Source organism: Polyodon spathula, chromosome 6 (assembly GCF_017654505.1).
Source record: "Polyodon spathula isolate WHYD16114869_AA chromosome 6, ASM1765450v1, whole genome shotgun sequence".
NCBI lineage: Eukaryota > Metazoa > Chordata > Actinopteri > Acipenseriformes > Polyodontidae > Polyodon > Polyodon spathula.
Genome location: NC_054539.1, coordinates 43672608 through 43695420, shown reverse-complemented (window position 1 = coordinate 43695420; position 22813 = coordinate 43672608). Strand labels below are relative to the sequence as shown.

The 22813-nt window shown below is 36.0% G+C and overlaps 1 protein-coding gene across 5 annotated transcripts in view; it reads left to right on the top strand.

Moving 5' to 3' along the window:
- The window catches only part of LOC121317216 (spastin-like), a 36343-nt gene extending 14137 nt beyond the window's left edge, over positions 1-22206 (top strand). The window contains exons 2-18 of one of the 5 annotated variants that reach the window (XM_041252903.1): positions 4243-4326; positions 5965-6048; positions 6575-6625; positions 7564-7650; positions 10514-10695; positions 12244-12386; positions 12753-12846; positions 13536-13610; positions 14713-14784; positions 15271-15346; positions 16841-16932; positions 17279-17358; positions 19927-19969; positions 20336-20415; positions 20880-20950; positions 21083-21123; positions 21388-22206. In XM_041252903.1, the coding sequence (XP_041108837.1) occupies positions 4243-4326; positions 5965-6048; positions 6575-6625; positions 7564-7650; positions 10514-10695; positions 12244-12386; positions 12753-12846; positions 13536-13610; positions 14713-14784; positions 15271-15346; positions 16841-16932; positions 17279-17358; positions 19927-19969; positions 20336-20415; positions 20880-20950; positions 21083-21123; positions 21388-21513 (1481 nt within the window). In that variant the 3' untranslated portion in view covers positions 21514-22206. The remainder of the gene's footprint in view (positions 1-4242; positions 4327-5964; positions 6049-6574; positions 6626-7563; positions 7651-10513; positions 10696-12243; positions 12387-12752; positions 12847-13535; positions 13611-14712; positions 14785-15270; positions 15347-16840; positions 16933-17278; positions 17359-19926; positions 19970-20335; positions 20416-20879; positions 20951-21082; positions 21124-21387) is intronic. The other 4 variants (XM_041252904.1, XM_041252905.1, XM_041252906.1 and 1 more) reach the window with 4 other exon arrangements.
- The last annotated feature ends 607 nt before the right edge of the window (positions 22207-22813 follow it).

The window sequence follows — 22813 nt, the reverse complement described above, 5'->3', positions numbered from 1 at the left end:
AACCATACACTAACATAGACCCTGTTCATACTTCTGGGCTGGTACAGGGCTGTGTGTTTTTAGGTCTGCAACCCCCTTTAACTACCTTGCGTTCCTAAATTTATAGGGGCAAGAAAATTCTACCTCCTCTAAAAGCCTATGCGATGGTCTCGTAACTACCGGAACCAACCCCGGCAGAAAAATCCAGTTCGTCTGGTGAATTATCATACTTATGCTTATCATAGTCTTATTATAATTCTGTCTGCAAACTCAACGACAAGCACCGTCCCAAAAACCTTTACCTTTTTACGTGACTTCCTTCCCAGACCTATAGGACATTAGGAACTACAGATCTGGTGCTAATCAATTTTTTTTCAATGCACAGTATGCATAAAAAATTTGTCGTACTTTTTGTAACCTTAATTTAGTGTGGTTGCATCAGTTTAGTTCAACAATCTTAATATTTGTGGATGAGAACAGTATTTTTTTAATTTAATATTTTTATAATTAAAGTTGTATGATGTAGAAACAATTACCATTCAATATTGATCCACTGCCGCCTTGGCTAGCAGAGTATTCACCTTTTCTATTGATTTTTGCGTGTGTGGGAGTATGGGAATACTGAGCTACATAACCAGATTGGTCATGTGATATGGAAAGGCGACCCTAAGTCTGCTTTCCATTTATATATATGTAAAGGCCAGCCCTGGTCCTGCAATTGCCCTTTTTTCTTTTTTGGAGCGTTCACTTATGAGAAAAGATGGCCCTGAGGCAGCTCTGGGCTGCCTTAAATCGCAAGTGTGAATGGGGTCATACATGGTATCTCGCAATGTAATTATAATAACTGGCTTTGGCACCTAGGAGGGTGCCTGACCCCCACCTTCAACACTGGCACTATTGATTGATGGTTTTTCATGACATGAATGTAGATGGCAGTGCTCCCCTGAGGACACTGAACGGCCCTGATGGGTTCATTGGCTTAAAGACTGACTGTCATTTAATCTGACAGCTAATATGCCAATAACAGGATCTAAAATACTGTTTCTAGTTCTGTTTCTACGACAAACACAAATTTTTGAACAGCATTTTTTTTTTTTTTTTTTTTTTTTTTTTTTTTTTAAAAAGGCAGACCATATGTAATTTTGAAGTACACCAAAAGTAGGGAAGGGATGCAAGTCGGTTATGATGGGTTTGGTTTTTAGTCAGCACTTGCAGCTGTTTTTGATTTCCAATTGATTTTCAGTAAAAGTTTAAAACCGAACTGCTTTTGTGCAGCCAATATATTGTATCACTCATACCAATGTATTATACAGTTAGACAATATTATGTTAAACCTTTGCATTTATTATTTTCTTGGTACCCCAATTGTAAGTGGCAAATCATGTCTGAGTAGAACTGCAGCTCATTTTTTAAATTGCAATTATTTAATCAACCTGCTGGTTTTAAAGTGACTGAGATGTGTGGCAGCATTTTAAAATGGTTTCTGATGAGGAAACGCTTCTATTTTAAAATGCCATTGTGAAACACATGTGGGTTGTTCATTGTTATAAAGCAACCAGACACAGAAATTGCTCTTGACAAGCCGCACACGTTTTACAGTTTTCATTGGTAGTTTATAGTATCGTTAATGGTAGCACCTGGTGCTGGGTGAGAAATCCATGTAGTGTATTCTGTGCAGTGAACCCCTGTGTAAAGCTGGGGACTAAAATAGACACAAACAGAAATGTTCATAGTAACCAGGGTGAGCCGAGGATATAGATAATTGGGCACAATAAATTGGGGAGAAAACCGGGGTAAAAATTGGAGTCGACCTAAATTTTAAAATAAATAAACATTGGATTCTCATTATAACATATTGCACTACAGCTGGAACTCTGACATCTGATTGTAAACCTTCTACATTGCTTCTGCATACACATATATATAGATAGATAGATCCTCCAGTGCTGTTTACCAACCACTGGGGACCTGAATATTTGAGTAGGGGTGATTAATCAGGCGCTAATGTTGCATTCTCCTGAAGTATAGTGTAAAGTCTTGTTTTTGATGTTTTGCATGTGCAAAATATTCCAGGGTTGTAGACAATTATAATAATTGTAATTGTCTGCTGTATTTATTTTTGATTTTTCAGATTTAAGCTGTAAAATGTGATTCTCAATTTTGCTTAGCAGCCTAAGTCTTACCGCTTAATTTTTAAGATGCTGTTGCTGCTGCTACTTGCATGCATTTCAGGCTTTTTCCTTCTTTTGAAGCCAAAGGGTTTATGTACAAGAATTCCTTACACTTGGTTCCCCAATGTAACACCCATTGTTTCACAATAGGGAATACGGTTAGAACAGTACAGAACAAAGGATGCGATTCATTTTGTGTTTCTATTGTCCTTTCTGTTCTGTGTTGCTGGAGCATTTGAAAAGCTTCCCAATTATATTTTTAGTGAACCTGAACATTTAAAGTCATTTTTTTTGTTTTGGTCTAAAGCAGCTGTCATTTTATGGTAAACATTAGTAATAATCAAACACTACATGTTTGTAAGTGTCAGTGCATGTGCTATAGACCATATATGCTGCATAGCTTTCTTGTTTTTCTCCCCTGTTTTGTGATAACAGAATTGCATTGCCACCTCACCCTTTTCTGGGGGCTGGATACCATGGTGAGGATAATAGCAGAGAGACATCATGGCTCAGCATGATTGTCAGGACGGATAGCTTGAATGTATGAGAGGGTCTGAGGGACATGTGCTAACTGAACATAAAGTTGATGGAAATCTTTCAAAGATAAATTGGTTATCTGTAAGGCCTTTCATTTGTTGCATAATGGTTGACTTTTCCTGATTTTTTTACAGTAGTCAGTCAGGCTAGGAATATTTAAAAATAAGTGCTGACAGGCATATTTGAACACTGTTTCACCATTTTGAACTATTTATCCCTTTTTGAACATTTCACGGTGTCCTCAACATCAGCAAATCGGACACGCTTATGACTTCAATCCACAATTTGCTGTCCACAGGCTTTTCAGAATGATTGGCAAAGTGTTGCGGAAATGTTGAAATCTTCAGTAACATCTTTCTGTTTCTTGTGTGGTCTTGCGTTCCACTGTTTAACACCTCCACTTTCGTCTGTGAGAATAAAGCATATTTTTTGCACTGCTTCATAGAAATGGCATCAGTGAGTGAGCACTATGGCAACTCGATCTGTGTCTGTTATAACTCGAAATACACCATGGCACTAAAATACAGTACCAAGGTGTTAATCTGGATGCAGTTTAATACATTTCACAATACCATTTAGACTCAGCAGCTTGAACTAGGGCAGTTTATTTTACTTAAAAATATTTCTTCCTTTGGGGGGGGGGGGGGGGGGGGGGACACTCATCCGCTTAAACCGTTGCTGCTGGGAGTGCAGGATGCGTCACATAGCTTGGACAGCACTGGTTCACGTCCAGGCTGTGCAAAAAGGCGAAACTTTGCTGGGGATTCCAAGGGGGGCGTCACATTGGCTCTGATGCTCCTGTGGTGGGGGATGGGACACCAACAGGGATTACTTCCACTCATCGCTTAACAGCGAACCCTACTGGTCTTACATAGAGCACATTCAGAGTGGATAAAAAGCAGGGCTGATCTCTGTTCTCCATGATCGGTAGTCCGCCCACCTCTGCACTGGATGAGACGGTTGGACGAACGAACCGCTATATATTTATATTATATATATATATATATATATATATATATAAAATTTACTTGGGCAGGCGCCGAAATAATTTGCATAAATGTTAAATTCTGATTAAATATTTTCATATTGTAAGAAGTAGTTTACAGTATGCATCTTCTAAATGTGTCCAAGACCATGTAGAAAATTTGTAGTATCAGGAAATTCTTTTAATCCAAGAGAATTGACTGGAGCTGGTTTTAAGTTGTGTTGGAATGCTTTTAGATGCAGCATGTTCAGGTCAGGATGATGCTAGAGAACAATCCACACTGTAGCATTATTCTTGTGCTGCTGTCTGAATCCCTGTAGAACTGTAATGCTGACACAAACCATAGCATTAATGGTTACAGGACGAGTTAACACAGTACTAAAATATTTTACAAACATTTGTTGGTGCCCCTCAACAACTTCATTCACAAGTGAGTTTGCATGTTATACCTGCTAAAATCCTGTTTTTAATACTTAAAAATTAACTTTGTATGCAGTATGGCATTAAAAGTAAACGCCGAATGGCCACCATAAAATGTGATTTTTTTTTTTTTTTTTTTTTTTTTTGCAGGGCATAAAGAACAAGCTGTGCAATGGTACAAAAAAGGCATTGCAGAACTGGAGAAGGGAATTGCTGTACAAGTTACTGGACAAGGTAAACAAAGTGTTAGAATACAGTATTTTTATGTTTCAATATTGTAAAAACTAGGAGCCAGTAACTAGACTGATTGATTCAAGTACACTGTAAAACATTTAATTTTATATAAATACAGTAATGTGTTACATTAGGGAATGCACACAAACATTGTATTCCTTAATTTAAAACAATATGCGTTCATTTTACAATTTTATAGTGTTTAGATATTTTGAAAATCACCAAATAATTTACAAAAGTTAGTTCAGTGGATAAACTAAAACGTATTTCTGGCAAATAACTGCTTTAAAAACACTGCTAACATACGCAGTTCATTAGTGAAAAGTTCAAAGTTAAGCATTAATACTACATTTGTAAAACAAACGGGCTACTAATGTAGATGCCTTCCTCTTATGTGCTATTGGAACAGAATTCTGTAAGTGTAGTCAAGCCAAATGTCTCCGTCTAAACAACGCCCCAGTGCACCTTAAATAAGAACAAGTCGCCCTTCAGCCCACCATGCTCTTTTTGGTTGTTAAAAATCTTACAAAGAAAGTAAATTAGATGAAAGACAACCACTTTGGCTACTGTAATAAACTAAGTACTTTGTATTGCTTTCATGCATTGATGGACTTTTGCAGTGTGACTTGGAAGCGTTAGGTCCTGTGCTTTCCTCTGCAGGTGAAGTGTCACATTGATCCTGTTAGGGAAACTGATATGCTGGCAATTAAGTCTGTATTCATTGTGGTCTTTCTACTGCTCATGCATGCAATTTAAAACACAGGATTTTCACACTATCACATTTTTACATGCACATTAACACAATTTTGTTTTAAAGGCAAAAAAAAAAAAAACTGCGATACTTAGATATTTTTTATTTTACCCCAATTATTAGGTTTCATAGGATTGTGGCGTCATGATTATATCGTAGGTATCGATATACCGCGGAACACTACTTGGCTGCACAAATGCAGTTTGTATTTTCAGTTTTCAAATTTTATTTCGGCTTTACTGAAAACCATTACAGCACATCAAAAACAGCTGAAGTTGATTTAAAAAAATAAAATAAAAAAAAAATACAGGTCGTAACCGACTTGCATCCCTAGTTCAGTGTCCTCATTCGAGGAAATAATGATAAATAGTGATGTTAGAGTTCTGCTCTACTGGGTTATATATTCAAAGACTTTCCAAAATTGTATTTTGAAATTCACGAAATAAGTAGATGTTCAATGCTATTCTTAGCAAACCTACAAATAGACAAACTAAGTAGTCTTGCATTTACAAATATTAATCCATGTGACTAACTTACAGGAAGCTGGCTTATTTGTAGTAGTTGTATCCCCAAAGGGTTCTGAGGCTGAGCTTTTGAATTTTGGGAACCACTTGTACAGTTTCTATTGGTTCATTCCCCTCTTGATCCTGATCATGCACTTTGTCACAGTGCTGACACCTGCAATGTGCTATGTCTTGCAAAGTGGTATGTACAGTTTTCTATGAAGGTGCATGGCTTGCTTGCTTGCTTTAGTCTTCTGAAGATTTTTGGACATGCCAATTTTATTATTTCTTTATTTTTATATAGTTTGCGTTGAGCAGAACAGTGTTTAATTGCTCATTCTTAGTGAGTTAACTTTAATTCTCTTTACACTGTCGCCCCCTCAGGTGAGCAGTACGAACGAGCTAGAAGGCTACAAGCTAAGATGACCACCAATTTGATAATGGCAAAGGATCGCCTAGAACTTCTAGGTGAGCAGCCCTTGTACTGATTGCTGGTTTCTTTATGTAAAAGAGTTGCCCCCTCCCTCGCCCCACATTTTTATTATTATGATTAAGGTCAATATGATTGGTCTGAATACTGTTGCTGTAGTATTGTGTTTTCTATACCCCCACATCCCTCTGTTTCAGATAACTTTCCGTTTTCAGATAAATTTGCTGCTGCCCATTGTCTTTGATTTTCTTGTTCCAAAAACTTTAGAGCCGACAGCATTCTTTAGCAGCTATGAACGTAGCTGAAAGTTACAGCTGTATGGAGACTTTTTTTTTTTTAAATCTGTTTTGCACCAACAGAATTTGGAACCACTCAAACCTAAAAAAAAAGGATAAAGTGGATACAAACTGTAGAATAAACTGTACCTGAAAAGTTGTTGCATATAATATATACAAAACAAATGTTCTTCAAGTTATTGAAGTTCAAGTAAAACTAGTTATAGAATTCTGCTCTTTTTGATTTCACTTTAATGCTGGAAAAAGATAACAAATAATCACCTTTCAGTTTTCTACAGGAATAAATTGTGCTGTGAGCAGAACATTCTTTCTAAAACAGGTAATCGGCAGGGGGGAAAATCCACTGCAAAATGTATTTTAAACATGCAGTTGGTTTGATCTGGATGTTTTCACTGTTTCCATCCTGTTTTTCTTAATGCTTGGGGTTTGTGCATGCTCATCATTAACCCTTTCTGACTTTGGAATGGCACATTTTTAGTTACTGCACCAGTCAAAGAGATGAATAAAAAAAAAGGATCTTTGTTGTTCAGATTTAGCATTCATACATTGATCACAATCTTCATGTGCTACTGTAAAAGCAAATAAATAATAGTCATCACTCTCTGTCCCTTTTTCTCTGGTAGATTGTATTTATTTATTTGTTTATTTATGTTCCATGGTAAAATACAGTAAACCATGTCTCATCTGAAGATTACTTTAAACTCGGGGTTCTGAACCAATAGCAAGGTAGAATAGCAAGCCTAGCACACTTTCTTTCTCTCTCATGGTGAGGAACAGTATTTCAATAAGAGCATATTATGATTGGTAGAAACCAAGCCTATTGTTTTCATGTGAAAGCTATGTGGTAAATCCCTTTGCAAGACAACTTCACAGTGGAGTAGGATATTAAAAATAGGTTGAAGCTTGAAAATATTGCCCATGTCCCCTGGTAGTTCTGCCTCAATTTTTAGATTGAAAATGTGTGATTTTTAACTTGCTCTTCCAGTTCCAGTGTGATCAGCCTTTTAAGTTGAAATAATTATTAAGCTATCCTAATCTGATTTCAGATCTTGCAGATATTTCAGGTAGGCCCTGTTTATGAAGTTATGGGCCTAATATGAGCATAGAAATCCAATACATTATTTTCTTTGAAAGGAGATCTATATTTATTTCCCATGTTGGCTGATCTGTTACACCACCTTATCCTTACACAGTATGTTCCTGGTATGTGGTTAATTTCCTTATTTTATTTGTGCGTGTTTTTTTTCTGTTGCGTAGCAAAGCTGCGACCAGGTTCTGGTGTTTCTGAGCCCATCTATAAAGAGAATATAAACCAGCCCTACTGGAATGGGCACCTCCATTCAGGTGGGTGCTGGAGGACTCGGAACATATAGCTATTTTGGGGATCTTATCAAACAGTGTATAGTTTGTTTGTTCCTTTTTGTCTACTTTTACCTTACAAACCAAAAAAAGTTTCTGGTGTAGGTAATGCAGTGTGCTAGTGCAGAAGCTTTCCACATCACAATAAAACAGACACACTATTGTAATAGTAATAATAATAAACATTGGTGGGAGTTTTAGATTTTTTGGGGAAACTGAAAAATGATGAGGAACATCTATTGATGTTACTACGTATTGGAGCGTGTTAAACCATTTTACTTGTACTTGTATAATGCACCACTAGGTGGTGAATGTCATTTTCAATGCAGCTACTGTAATTCAGCGGTACCACTTTAAATTTAACACCAATAAAGCACTGTATTTGGTACGACTTCAACTTGCATGTAAACATAGCCATTGACTGCCCTCCTCAGTATTCAATGCCTACATGCTTGTTGACTGCATCACTGGCTATGTGGGCCTCTACTTGTAGTTTTGCTGAAGTGCCGTTAACATAACTTTATTTTTGAATAACAGAATTGACACACACACAGCTGATAGAGATGTGAAAAATAATTGCCGTTGGCAGTGGTGCAAAGAGATTTGCTAAATAGGCCGTACAGACAGTAGGTATGAAAAACCAACGTTCCTGGACAGTGTTTTTCCTGCTCTCCTGAAGTATGGAAGTTATGGCAAAAAGGTACTTTGTAATCACCGTACTAAGACGAACGACTAAATAATCAAATCCTTCCAGGTGCCAAGCCAACCACAGGAAGATGAGCACAGCAGATCGAGTTATTAACCTCAAGTTACCATGTACATGTGTTAGTGAATACTGGGGAAATTTCCATGGAAAAAGGAAAAATAAGCCTCGGCTTTTTCTGACTATTTTGGTAGTACTTTCGGGTTGTGTATGTTTCCATGTAGTTTTCTTTTAGCCAGAGAAATTCCCCTTCCAAATGCAAATAACCTAATTTAATATTGCAATATGGGAGAGTATATTTAAATATTTCTATCTGAGCTCCAATTTGGACTGGCATGACTATTTATGTCGTACAACTTTCTTAAATTGGGTTTCCTTTTTAGGTTTTGTTGAAGCTGCATTAGGTTTCCATCTTTCTTATTCACATATTTCAAAATGGAAATGAGCTCTCTGTAATAGCAGTGCTCAGGGGTTGATTTTATTAATCATACCTCTTAGTAAGAAATGCTGCTGTCTGAATGCTTTTAATACTACAGTGTTATCTCATTCAGCTCTGAATGTGATTGGCTGAGCAAATTGTACATTGATGCATTATGTATTCAAATTTAAATCTCTTCTGATTTTGTATTTTTGTAGTGTGAGAAAATAAGGTACTAGGTCTTACTTATCATAGGAAACATACTTCGGGCACCTTGAAGATATGAAAACACTACCAAATGTGCAGCGCTTTTGGTGCATCACAAAGTTAATAAAAATGGCTTTCTATATCTGGATGATGCCTAAACTTTCACTTCTGACAAGATTAACAGCTCAAATTAAATTTGCAGAGCGTAGTGCAGTTTGTAAAAAGCACAAATAGGGATACCATAAAAAAGATGAAGTAAATAATTATTTTCATTTCATATTTCATTTGAAAAGTCAGTTATCTTTTTTGAAGTTTCTACATAAACCTGTTTTTTAAATGAAGTAATTCATAACAGAACCATCTTTTTCATGAAAGTTAAAGGGATGTCTGGTCAGGTTGCTGTCCGTACGAACGAGTTATGGTCAGTAGCTCATGTAAAATGGCTTTAGATTGCTTTTTTCTCCTGTACTGTACAAAAGCAAAAGTAAATTACTTTTTGGTAGCTGAAGGTGAAGTATGTGTATTGTATGCATGCTATATTGTAAGGACGTGCTTCTTGGCATACGAGGGAGCATGTGTAATGCCAGCCCAGCATACATAACAGCCCTGTTTACACTTGTATAGGAACGATACTGGTAAAGTTTGTTTTGGTTTAGAATATACCAATACAATACCACTTTCTATCTTTTCACTTTTCAGCACAAGTAGAAGACCAATACTGTTGCTATCCACCTGTCCACATTTAAGATGGTTTATGTCGGTACACTTGCATCAGAGATATTCCATTACACCAAGATACTCAACTTCACTGATTCTCTATGGGGACCTCCATCACGCTGCATGCAAAGGATTTGGGGTTTTTGAGAGCTTGGGAGAATTTTCTATTGAGTCAATGGAGCAGTGTCTCATTGAGCTGCTTTTAATCTTATTTTATATACACTTAAATATAAAAAACTCTTGACGAAAAACATAACCCTTGATAATGTTGACATACATCTGTATGAAAAATGCACTTTTCTGAACGCAGTACCAGAGATGGTGCAGAGAAACAGACAAAGTACAGAGTATAAAACGTGGATTTATTGGTATTCACAGTCAGTTTTTATGTTTTTTTAGTTTAACCATTCAAATTTCACTTTGATCATTTTACTACTGTAAATATAAAAAGCATGACAGAAGTAAAGGCGTTGAGAATCATGGTAATAAAGAATATCCACCTGTCCACACTTTTTTCCAACTGTTCCGTACTTTTTCCAACTGTCATTGTATTATGGTACTATTTGGTTATTAATCTTCAAGGCTTTTTGTTCAAGCCCCTGATCATATGCTGAATGGAATGGTTAAGAGAAGATTATTATAAAATGGTGGGAATTTTCCTATTAAAGGGTATGCATAGTAATATATGTAGATACAGATTTTTTTTTTTTTTTTTTTTTTTTTTTTTTTTTTTAACATTCTATGTATGTTAATAGATACATTGCATCATGAAAACAAATCTGAAAGTGTTATTTCCTTCTTAGAAAGTGGAGCCGTTTCCAAAAAGAAGGATCCCTTAACCCACTCCAGCTACTCACTCCCACGATCAAAAAATGTACCAAAAACTGCATCTACAGGACTTCCTGGTCATCATCGCTCGCCCAGCTACAGTGGCCCATCCTCAAACACTTCCAGGTCACTAGCACAGCCTTCCAGTGCTAGCAAGGTGCTCTACATCCCTTTTGCTTTTTTTTATTGTAAATACTGTTTATGTGTATGTTAGCAGAAAACAGGCATTGCTTTCATTGATTGCCCAGGTTTTATTTTCAATATTTTACTTTTTTTTTTTTTTTTTTTTTTTTAAATATGTCTTTCCAAAAAGCATACATAATTGTTGGATGCTCTGTATTTGTCAGAAGTAGGGGTGTGACAATACACTAAGCTCACGATACGATGTGTATTACGATACACGTAACCCCACCCCACCCAAAATATAACGTTAACACCACTGGGAAAAAAAAAGCATACTGACAAGCTGTGAAAATGCGAAATAGTAAACAGTACCTCTTTGAAATGAACCTTTTTATGACTTCTGTCAGGACACTTGACTTCTTTTCTCGCACACTTGATAACAATGCTCACTGCATGTTCTAATTCTGCAGCTTTTCCACATCATGCCTGTTGATGCAGAATCCAGTGTAAGAAAATGGATACGTGTGCATTTCTTTCTTTAATTTTTTCCAGCACTCTGCTACTAGCCAATCCACTCTTTTGCTCAGTCATGGTGCGTCCTTTGTTGCAATTCCACCACTTAGTTTCTTCCAAGATATTCTGCCCTTTCCATGGCTTCTTGAAGTTAAAGTCCTTTCCTTTTGTTGAGACTCCATAGCTTCTTTAACGTCACCAGTAAATCATAGTAACGTTGTATGGTATAAGGTTTCAAAACTACAACCGTTGCAGTGCAAGTCAGACGTGTTGCTTTGTTGTCAAAATGATTCAGTGAAAAAGTAATCTGGCTAACGGTTTTGGAGTCTTCGGTGTTCCGCCTCCACCTTTCGCTTCCGTGACATCTCCAACTACTTTTTTGCTTCTGATTTTTTAATTTGACACAAAGTAAAATAAATATTTTAAACAAACCTTTGCTTCGTTACCCTTGGCTATGATTAGCCATTGTACTACCTCTGTGAGCTGTGATTGGCTTAATGGGAATGTCACTCATATAATGCAGACTGCACATGTTGAATAGGCGAGTTATTAAAGAGGCAGGTTGTTTTGAAGAAGAATTCCAAAATAACAGTATCAATGCAATTTTAGAAAGTAATGGGCTTCGCTGAAAGGAAATAGGCTTTTTTTCTTTTTCTTTTATTTATTTATTTATTATTTTTTAAACACACATCAGACAAGGAATACATGGTAAAATTAATAGGTAAGCAGTGGTTTCACTTCACCTTGCCTCTGTCTGTCCCCTGCTGAGTGCTGTGCCTGTCTGATTTACTCATTTTTGGTGAATTTAAGCCACCTTCACAATAAGGTACTGACCAAGATGTGCCACCCCTAGTTTGAAGAATAGATAGATAAACGTGCAACAGGTGAGAGATCAGCATCCCCAATCATTCCTCCTCGCTAAGGCTTTGCCTTACTTTGTTTATTGCTGGCCCGTAGCATGGATTTGGAGTAGTTTTATGTATTGCAGCCTGTAATTAATGCAAGCATAATTACAAAAAGAAAATCAATATGAAACAAACCAAACATTTACTTATTTATTTATTTAAAGGGCCCCGTAGCTAAAACAGTCAACAGACCAACCAACAAACCTCCAACTCCAACGACTGTTCCTCGTAGAAAGAAGGATTTGAAGAACTTAAAGAATGTGGATAGCAAGTTAGCCAACCTGATCCTCAATGAAATAGTGGATAGGTGAGTGCTGTTGCCATTAGGTACATGATGAGCATGGGCATACTCTTCTCATTGTTTGAGTCTGCATAACAAAGCTGCTACTAAACCCAAGAGAATGTCGTTTTCATTTAGTAATTGCTTCTAATGCTTGGACTAGTTAAACCTGCTGGTTGCTGTACCCTAGGCATTTTTAAAGTTTATACTATAATAGGACTAGGCTGTTTTATTGCCTTCAGATTGATATAGTCCTTCCACAGTGCTCTGTTAGGCATCAATGTAGCAGAAGGATTTCCTTTTTGACCTGTTTTTTTATTTATTAATTTTGTTTACAGTCTGTCGAGCTGCGAGTGAGACAGGTTCACTGCTAATGCTTTCTCTTTCTTGTAGTGGAGCATCTGTCAGATTTGAGGATGTTGCAGGACAGGACCTTGCAAAGCAGGCACTTCAGGAAATTGTGATACTTCCTGCTCTTAGACCAGAAGTAAGTACTGCTACAGTTCACTGGCAGCAGAGATGTTCAGTTTAGAGCAGGGCTTCCCAAACCTGGTCCTGCAGACCCCATGTGTCTTCTGGGTTTTATTCAAACTGAGCTCTCTATTAATTAACTAGACCCTTAATTGAACTAATAATTTGCTTAATTTGACTTTTTTAATTTTTCTCTGGTCGTAAAAAGTTGTAGAGTTCAATCTCCTAACTGTTTAAGAGCTGAAAACAAGTAAAAAGGTCAAATTAAGCAAATAATTAGTTCAATCAAGGGTTTAGTTAAGTAATTAAGAGCTCAGTTGTAATGAAAACCAGAAGACAAATGAGGTCCCCACAGGGTAGGTAAGCCAATGTGTAGAGCAGGGGTGTCCAATACTGGTCCTGGAGAGCTGGTGTCCCTCCTGGTTTATGTTCCAACTATACCCAGAAATAAACCAGGAGGGACACCGGCCCTCCAGGACCAGGTTTGGACACCCTGTGGTTTAGAGCTTTTTTTTATGCTTTACCAACTAAAGGGGTATTCATAAATATTGGTTCGAAGGAAAGCCATTTTAATGAAATGTAATTTTTTATAGCTAGCATTAAGGTGTTGGCACATATTGGTCAATGAAACATGTTTCTGTAAATTGTAATCCGGTTGCAACTCTACTAATGGGAGAATCAGTTTCATTGTGTGTTTTTGCTCAGTTGTTTACAGGGCTCCGGGCTCCTGCTCGTGGATTACTACTCTTCGGTCCTCCAGGAAACGGAAAAACCATGTTGGTAAGGACTGTGTGGTAGGAGTATTTCAATTACTCTTTATTGCACTTTGTTGTTGATAATTCATAGGAAAGCATCTTACTACTGACTGGTGCACATAGTACCTCCTTTTTATTTATGCAAATTCTTGTGTAATGAACAGTTTTAAAAAAATGGGCATATTCTGTTCTCAGTTGTTTTTATACTTTTATCAAATTAAGTTTGGTTTGTTTTGTCATCTGTGGCACAAAATGACTGCATCATTGCACTTGGCCAGCATTTTAAACTTGGAGAATGAAACCCAGTGATCTGTAGGGCTGTGAAAATGACAATGCTGCTTTGAAATCAGCAGGGCTGCTCTCGTAGGTTCGTGGTTCAGTGCACTTTTATTAGATGCAAGGAGATTTCTTGCAGTGTCACTGTTCTGTACAAAGCAAGGTAGCCCCAAGGTTTTACTGTCCTGTTGAGCAAGCAAATGGGACAGTTAACATTACACTGTGCCAGAGACCTATTTCCTTATACAGCATGGAGATCCAGAGAAATGTTGTTCCTGCCAAGAAGACATTGATGAATAAGGGGATGGTGACTTTGGCTATCCCCAGTCCTTCTATTTTCTTTTGTAAGCAGTATTGTAGGTCTTTTTTCAGTTTGTCTAGGAGTTTTGTGCAGATATTCTACTGCTTTAACACCCCATCCCTTTTACAAATAAACATTGCTTTACATCATAAAGTGATTGGAAGCTATTGCTTTGTAAAGTTACTAGTGGTTTGGGTTTGAAACAATAAAACAGGTACAGTAGATTTAAACATGTGTCACTTCATTGGGTATGCGTGGTTGATTAACTGTTTCATATTTTTTATATGTATAATCATGTACGGTATAAATTATGTATTCATATTTTGTTTTCAGAACAGCTGCATTTTAACAAAATTAAAAGTTCTCCCAGGGTGTTCATGAAATAATGTGTAATCTAGTTGAAGTATATAGTATCTAACTGTAGTCCTAATTAACACTCATCTCAATTTTAAAGATGTTTTATTAGATCTGTGTTACAGGGAATGCAAATTGTAAAATTGTGTATTGCTTTAGCTGATTTGCAAACATACATTATGTTTTTATTTTTCAGGCCAAAGCTGTAGCCTTGGAATCCAATGCTACATTTTTTAATATAAGTGCTGCCAGCTTGACTTCCAAATATGTAAGTTAATTTAAAAAAGAACACGGTGCAGTCGCATCCAACCACTCTAAGCTTGATCCTGGGACATTCACTTTCCAAACTGTTCTGGATTTAATAAACCATTGATATTTTATAGTGTTATGGTTTGTCTTGTTTATTGGGTGGCTGCAATTTTTAGTAAGCATAACTTAATGTTCAAGTTCCTCACTCTTGACTGTCTGCTGATTCATATTGTACGGGACTTATAAGATATGTGATTTAACATGTTCTGATTATTCAAAGATATATACATTTCAAGAGTTTAGGGAGAAAATCATTTTAGTAAAGTAAAATTTTAGTAAGTAAAGATCTTTGTCTGGGAATAATCGAAACATTAAAATGGTATGACTGTTTTTAGTATGCTATGTGCATTTTATATACAGTATTATCTTTTGATTATTATTATTATTATTATTATTATTATTTTTATTATGCTGATTTCTGAACTGTGATCTTGGTCTGCTTCAGGTGGGGGAAGGGGAAAAGCTAGTGAGAGCACTCTTTGCAGTAGCTAGAGAGCTTCAGCCCTCCATTATTTTCATCGGTAAGTGTAACCTGTTTTCAATTCGTAATTAAGTGCACACCTTTGTAATTATAACCTATAATTGATTGATTTTACAGTTCACTTACACATTTATTTGTCATTCGATCATTATTCTTATATTTTCAACCCTTTAAATTGTTTGAAAAAAAAGTTATATAGTAAGTTTTTGTACCTTAATTATTTAGTATAAATATAGTAACATTTTAATGTGTGTAATTGTAATTATAACACTATGTAACACAATTTTTGTTCCTGGGTAGTAAGTGTTATTTCCTAATTGCTTATGCCTCAAAAGTATAGAAAATGGCTATCATTCCCCACAAACTTTGCTTTTGTGACCAGGACAGTGATATTTCAAAATATCACTATTTACAATGGGAAAACAGGCAAATGTGTGTCTTTTCGTTCACATAAAGTCAGAAAAAAACAACATATGAATCCAAATTAACATGTATTTATACTAAAGTAATACAAAAATGACTACAAAAGATTTAGAAGTGAGTAGTTTTTCGAGATTTACGATTATACATAAGCAATTAGGAAATAACACTTACTACCCAGGAACAAAAATAAATAAATTGTTACACGGTGTAATTGGAGTTGCTGCTGCATATTTGTAACTGTAATTGTAACTGAACAAATAGCGCTGTAATGATAATTGCAATTTCAGCCAGCAATGCTGCTGTAATTGTAATTCTGATTGACTCCTGTCTACTGTTATGGGAACAAATTGGGGGCACAAAAAATGGCCACATTTGCAAACATTTGTAAATATACAGAGCTTTCAATAAGTAAAAGCTAAAAAGGTAGAGACTCAGATTAGTATAGTGGAATTTATATTGCATCCTTGTATTCAGTTTGATTTTAATGTTATAAAGCATCCATCTGCTCTAAAAGAATACACACACACACACACCCACACACACACAGAAAAAAACACTAACAGTCAAAGGAAGCAAAATGAATGTTATCTTGGTGTGGATTGCATTTAGTAAATCTTAAACTGAGCTAGTATAAATTATTTTTAAATTAGATTAAATATTTAGTGTGACGTTCAGCATTTTCATTATGTTTGTCTTATTCTTTTCAGCTAAAAATCTACATAGTATTTTGTAACTGGTTGGAAAACACATCTAGAGATACAGTGCCCTCTAGAGGCCTTATAGAGCTTTGTTTCTATTGCAAAGCAGCAGCATCTGAAGCCTCTGAATACTCCAGCAACCAGATATGCCAAGCAAAATAACTACAGTTAAATAAAATAACCTGATTTTGTTGTTGTGCAATTTCTACAGACTAAAGCAAGAAGTACTTTTATTTTAATAACATTGAAAGGCGCTTAATAGAATACATTTTATTTTGTACACTATATTGTATTGAAGGGTCAGAAGACATTAAATATGTAATATTTTCTTCATACATCATTGAAAGTTTTGTAGTGAGTCCAGTTCATGAAGAATTGTTATAGTTGTGGTCTTTTTTCCTTTCTTTCCACAGATGAAATCGATAGCCTTTTATGTGAGAGAAGAGAAGGTGAACATGATGCAAGTCGACGATTAAAAACTGAATTTTTAATAGAATTCGATGGGGTAAGTAACAGATGAACTTTAACAAAGCTTTAACAAAGTATGATCTTCATTGTAGCCAAAGGTAGATGGATTTGTTTTATTTTTATTATTATGAACAATACAATTTACATCAATGGCCAGCTAAGTCTAAAAGTTTCTAGAACTCCTTTGTCTTGTAATTTCTCTTCTTTTTGTGGTGGGTTACTGCTATTCTATCAGATGTTCCCCTTATTCAAATAAATATGTAATATTGTATTGTATGTAGCTGGCAGTGTTAACTGATTTTCTTTTTACTGTATAATTGATTATTTTTGGCAAAGGCACAACTTCTTAATAGATGTACTTCGTTTTTCATTTTTTTATACAGGTTCAATCCATTGGAGATGACAGAGTTTTGGTAATGGGAGCAACTAATAGACCTCAGGAATTGGATGAGGCTGTACTTAGGTACAGTATTTTATCATTGTATGACTGTCTAAGTTTTTCATGTACAAAAGGTCTTTTAAAGTCAGTTTCCAAAATGTAAGAAAAATTGTGCTTAATTTCAGGGTACCGGTATATGGTGCAAGGTAAAATTTGATTAAGGTTTATCCAGTTTTAAATATATTTTGAGATATGTACAATGCAAGTGATACTCTATCTTAAATGCCGTTTTTAATAAATGCTTTCAAGCTACCTAAAAATGTATTTCTCAGTGACTAATCATCTTGCTTTAAAATCTAAGTAAATATATAAAGTGGTTTGCAGGGTACAGGTGTAGGAGTGATGCGGTGTGCAATGAAGAGACAGACAGTGATAATCCAATCAGAAAATATCATTTATTTATAATCCAGGTCAGGCGACCAAAACAGTAGTACCTGGTAATACACAGCAGTGTGTATTGCACTGTTCAAAACAAAGGGTTTGCAGTCCCAAATAATAAACACAGTCCAGTTACAAACACAAGATGCAAGCGACGATCACAGTCCTGGGTGCGTGCTGCAGTGCTGGTGGTGCTAATACAGTAATTATTGTGATGCAGGTGTAGTAATGTCTGGGTTCATGCTGGCCTCTGGTGACAGCTCTGGAACGTGTTGGCCATCTGCTAATAACAATCAACAATTAGAGACGAGACAAAACAAACAAAACAGTTACGTACAATATCCCTTCCGGGTTATTTCCTTAACTATAAACGAAGGAACAGATCACATCTCTCTGTCCCCTATTTGTACAGTCACACATGACCCCTTGGTAAACGAGTGCAGCTGCTCCTCCAATCCGTGGCTGCCACATCATTTCCCTTCCAGGTCGATGAGTTAGTGCACCTGAGTTCCACCCCCTTTCTAGATGACAGACTTCCTTTTAACCCTGGGAGTGAATTGTCAGGCCAACCAGTCCAGGGTACTCTGTTCCCATTACTTAGCACCCTCACAGGTTGGGAGGGAGATTTACCACCAAGAATCACTCTGTTTTTGTCACAGTGTTTTCTTCTAGCTGTAGCTATGCAGTTCTGTCTCCAGAGGGCACTATCTGACTGTGTTTTACTGATCAATTTGGTTCAAGTAACATAATTACAGTGAAGGAAATTCAGCAGTTATTTTTTAAAAAGAAAAGATGCAGTGCTTGTCATTTCAGAGCCCCAGTTTAATTAAACAAATGTTTCCATATCTTTTTTTGGCAGTTTTATGTTTTTTTTTAACACGTTGCAGGATGGAAATAAGACTTCTATTGTCTAGCAGTTTCACCCATTCCAAGCTTTAATACAAGCTTGATTAGCCTGTTCTAGGTAACAAGCTTAGGTGTATCTTCTTAAACTCAATATATAACCAGGAATTGATCTATGCAGTGCAGTGGGAGTCTTTGTGTTTTTTCATTTTTTTTTTTCTTCAAATCTGTTAATATATTTTCATTTGTATCTTTGTTGATGCATGACCCTGTGGTTAAAAGCCAAAACTGTCTTCTGGTTACTGCATGTTTTTCATCTTTGTATAGTTACTTAATACAAATAACTGCATTAGTCAAATTAATAAGGAAATTGAGTAAGTTATTTAAAACTGTTCTATCGAGTCTTTCTTCCTAACAGTGTCAGGTTACTCTACCTGGATCTTAGGTTTAGTAGGTTTTGTAACTTACAAAAATCATTTTTGAGATATGAGAATTTAAGTTTTAATATCAATATTTAAATCAGCCTTAATAATTCTTTATTTTTTGCAATTCCAATGTGAACTTGTAATAACTAACCGCCATTGGAAGTTCTTTGGTTGCAAAAAAAAAAGGTATATAAATGGTGGACATTGACTGTTTTTGGTTTCTTTTTAATCAATTAATCATTCATTCTTGACCATGATGCTCTTGAGTGACTATGACTGAAGCATGTGCACTTAATCACCTGATTAGTGAGACAGTTGATTGGACACTGGATATGGAGTGATTTCAGCTATTGAATTGCAAGCTTGAATAAAAGCAATAAAGAAAATCACAGAAAAAAAAAAAACAAACAATATTGCACATCTGTCAAGAGACCAGCGCCTTCGTGCAATCTGCATGTTGGAGGCTGGACTAGGGCAGCGTACTGTGGCTCACCGGCTTGGGTGCTCACAGCCAGCAATTTCAAACCTGGTGAGACAGTATAACCAGACACACTCTGTCAGTGACAGGTCATGAACTGGGAGACCAAGAGTCACACCTGCCCAAGATCAACAGATCATTTTGCAGCTTCTTCGTGATGTCAGTTGTTAATCTGCACAATAAAGTCACTGCACCTGCTCTAGAACAGTTTGTCATTTTTTTTTTATCACATCTAGTGAATTGTATCCATTATAAATAAGTTTCTTTTGATGCTCACTATTTATATTTTGAGAGATACTAATAAGCTTTCATGACAGAAGCTATGCTGTGATGCTTTTGATGTCACCTGAGACTGTGCTGCATTGTACAAGCTTTTCTTGCTTTACACACCTCATGTACAGTAAAAATAAAATAAACGTGAGCAATTCTTAGTAATTTTAGAAAATGTAATGTTTTGTTTTTTTACAGGCGATTTGCAAAAAGGGTGTATGTGGCTTTGCCAAGTGAAGAGGTAAGTTTGGACCTGTTGTTTTTGTTAATTACACTGCCAGAAGTATTTCTGTACGGTCCGGCTTTTGTGAATTTTACTGTCATCCTTCTTAAGGCACAGTATTTGCTTGTTGAAAATGTTGATTGGCTTTTGAGACTTGTTTCAGGCTTGAAATTGATTTTTGCCAAGTTACGTACTTTATTACAGTCGGCACTGCTTTATTGGGATGCCTCGGGAGAAGTACAAATATCCTGAATAAGTGGCTGTCCCAATTAAACGAGGGGCAGTTGAGATGTTGCACTTTTTTGATTCATAATGAAAAGAAAAAGAACGAAATTACATCACATTATGATTAACAGTTTTGTTTTCATGTTTTTTTGTTTTTAGACACGGTTGAAGCTAATGAAAAACCTCCTTGGTAAACACGGAAACCCACTAAGCCAAAAGGAACTGGTACAATTAGCCAAGTAAGTCAACACTAGCATGATTCTTAGTTTGCATATGTTAATGAATTAAATCAACACTCATGTTCAGGTATTTTTAAATTAAATGTACCTAGGATTACATTTTACTATAGTGGATATGCTGTATGTACATAGAGCAGTGGTTTTGGTAAATACTACATTAACACCAAATTATATATTCTGGGATAACTTAATTAAACTTGGAGTCAAGTAAAAACTGACCATGCTTATATTCTTGACAGTGGAGTGAACATTTAATCTATTTTTCATCGTCTATTTAAAACAAATGAAATATGTATCTGGTAAATATGTAAGTGCCCAGGCCTTTTTCGACCCATTATTTATGTTCTGTGACGGTTGCAATACTGACATGACCTTTGTAGAAAGTAACCATTTCATGCTTGTCTAAAACTCTTTTGTATAGCATTGAGCTTGAGAGTAACATGTGAATTTAAAATCCTTTGTAGAATGACAGAAGGTTATTCAGGGAGCGACCTGACTGCATTAGCAAAAGATGCTGCTCTGGGTCCTATTAGAGGTAAGCAGGCATATTGACGTCAAGGTTGGTCTCTACAATTAGAAAATGATGCATTCTGCATTAGTGAACTCTTTTAAATGTATTGGTCATATACTTAAATGGTAAATAGCTTTTTATGTATTTTGTCAACAGAACTCAAACCAGAACAAGTTAAGAGCATGTCTGCTAATGAGGTATGTGCTATATTAATCTGTTGTTGAGTTTCATCTGCCCTGTAATTGCAATGGCTATTGAGTGATCAATTAGTTATGCAACAGTTAGCCATAATAGAAATAGGCCTTAATTTAGCAACAAATGTACTGGTGCTGCAATGTAACTGCTTCTCTTTCCTGGACAGGAGATTCCTGGAATTTAGATATTGGACCTCAAAATGTCTTAACAACTAATAGTTTGTACTAGTACATATGCTATCTTGAAATTTTCCTTTTTGTATTTAGATGAGAAATATAAAGTTCGGTGATTTTGTGGAATCCCTGAAGAAAATAAAACACAGTGTCAGCCCGCAGACCTTGGATGCTTTTGTCCGATGGAATAAGGATTATGGAGACACCACAACGATCTGAAACTGAGGCTGCCTTGGTCTGGAGAAGCACAACAGACTTGCCAGGAATAAATGAGAGAGGGAGAAACTTTTCTATCTGTCAAGTTTCCTAGAATCAGACATTCAAGGGTGCTGCTTCCGAATCTTGTGCACTTAATTCTGTGAAACATTGAAATTTGCTTTAAAAATGGTGCATTAAAGACATTAATTAATGTATAGCTTAATCTGCCTTTTAAAGACTTGGATCAGAATATGGGTGATGGAACTCGTCTTTTATAGACAGAGGTTCTCCATAAAGATTTAAACTTCCAAAATGTGTGACAGCAATGCTTTTACACCTCAAAATCCAGGGTTCTGCCTTTGAGCACTTCTATTACTGCTAAAATAAATAAATGAAAACACAACTTACGTTGTGACCCAACATTACAAGTTGTCATTTGTATATAGTGTAAACATTCCAGTAAGTTAGTATAGAATTTGCATGGCTATAGGAACACCTATGCCTTAAGCTGAAACAGAGTTTTTTTTGTTTTATTTTTTTCCTTCTCATTTCTGACTTTAATCTGTGGATATTAATTTGACGAAAAAGAAAAGTTGAACCAAAGGTTTCAGGTCTTATTAGTTTGCTTTGCCAAACATATCAAGTGTCATTGTGTGTGTGTGTGTGTGTGTGTGTGTGTGTGTGTATAGATAGACAGGCAGGCAGGCTGTTAATATTTAATAATAAAAAGGTTCTTATTTTTTTTGTAGTCAAACACATGAGATGCTAAATATCTGTGTGTGAATATTTAATGTTGCTTTACTGCTTTTCTTTTATGCTGTGGGCAAGTAATTGCCTGATGGATTGTTGTGCGGTGAAGGTGATGGCAGTATGACACGGCACTTCAGTCATCTTTTATGATCCTTGTTGAAGGGTTACAGCAGCATTCAGAAACAGCATCATTTTTAAGAAGCTGATTTCCAGCAGGTGTCTCGAGTCTAAAAATATCCTCCTTTTGTGGGTGTACATGTTGGTAACCTTGGACATCCAGACTCCTTAATTTGCATTTTGTTTCATTATATTATGCAGCTGGTCTGTACTAATGTGCCTGTCGTCCCACTCATCCATAAAGATCTGATACAGTAATTGAGGCTTTTTAGGGGAAATTTTACTTTTCAACTGCTTTTTTTTTTTTTTGTTTTTGAAAGTTGTGCAATGCCTTCTTACTCTATGAGAAAACTCTACAGATTTGATGTGGTGAGGACTCAGACCTTTTTAATTAATAAACCAGTGTACTATTTATTAATGCTGATGCATAACCTCCTTGTTTATTTACTTACAG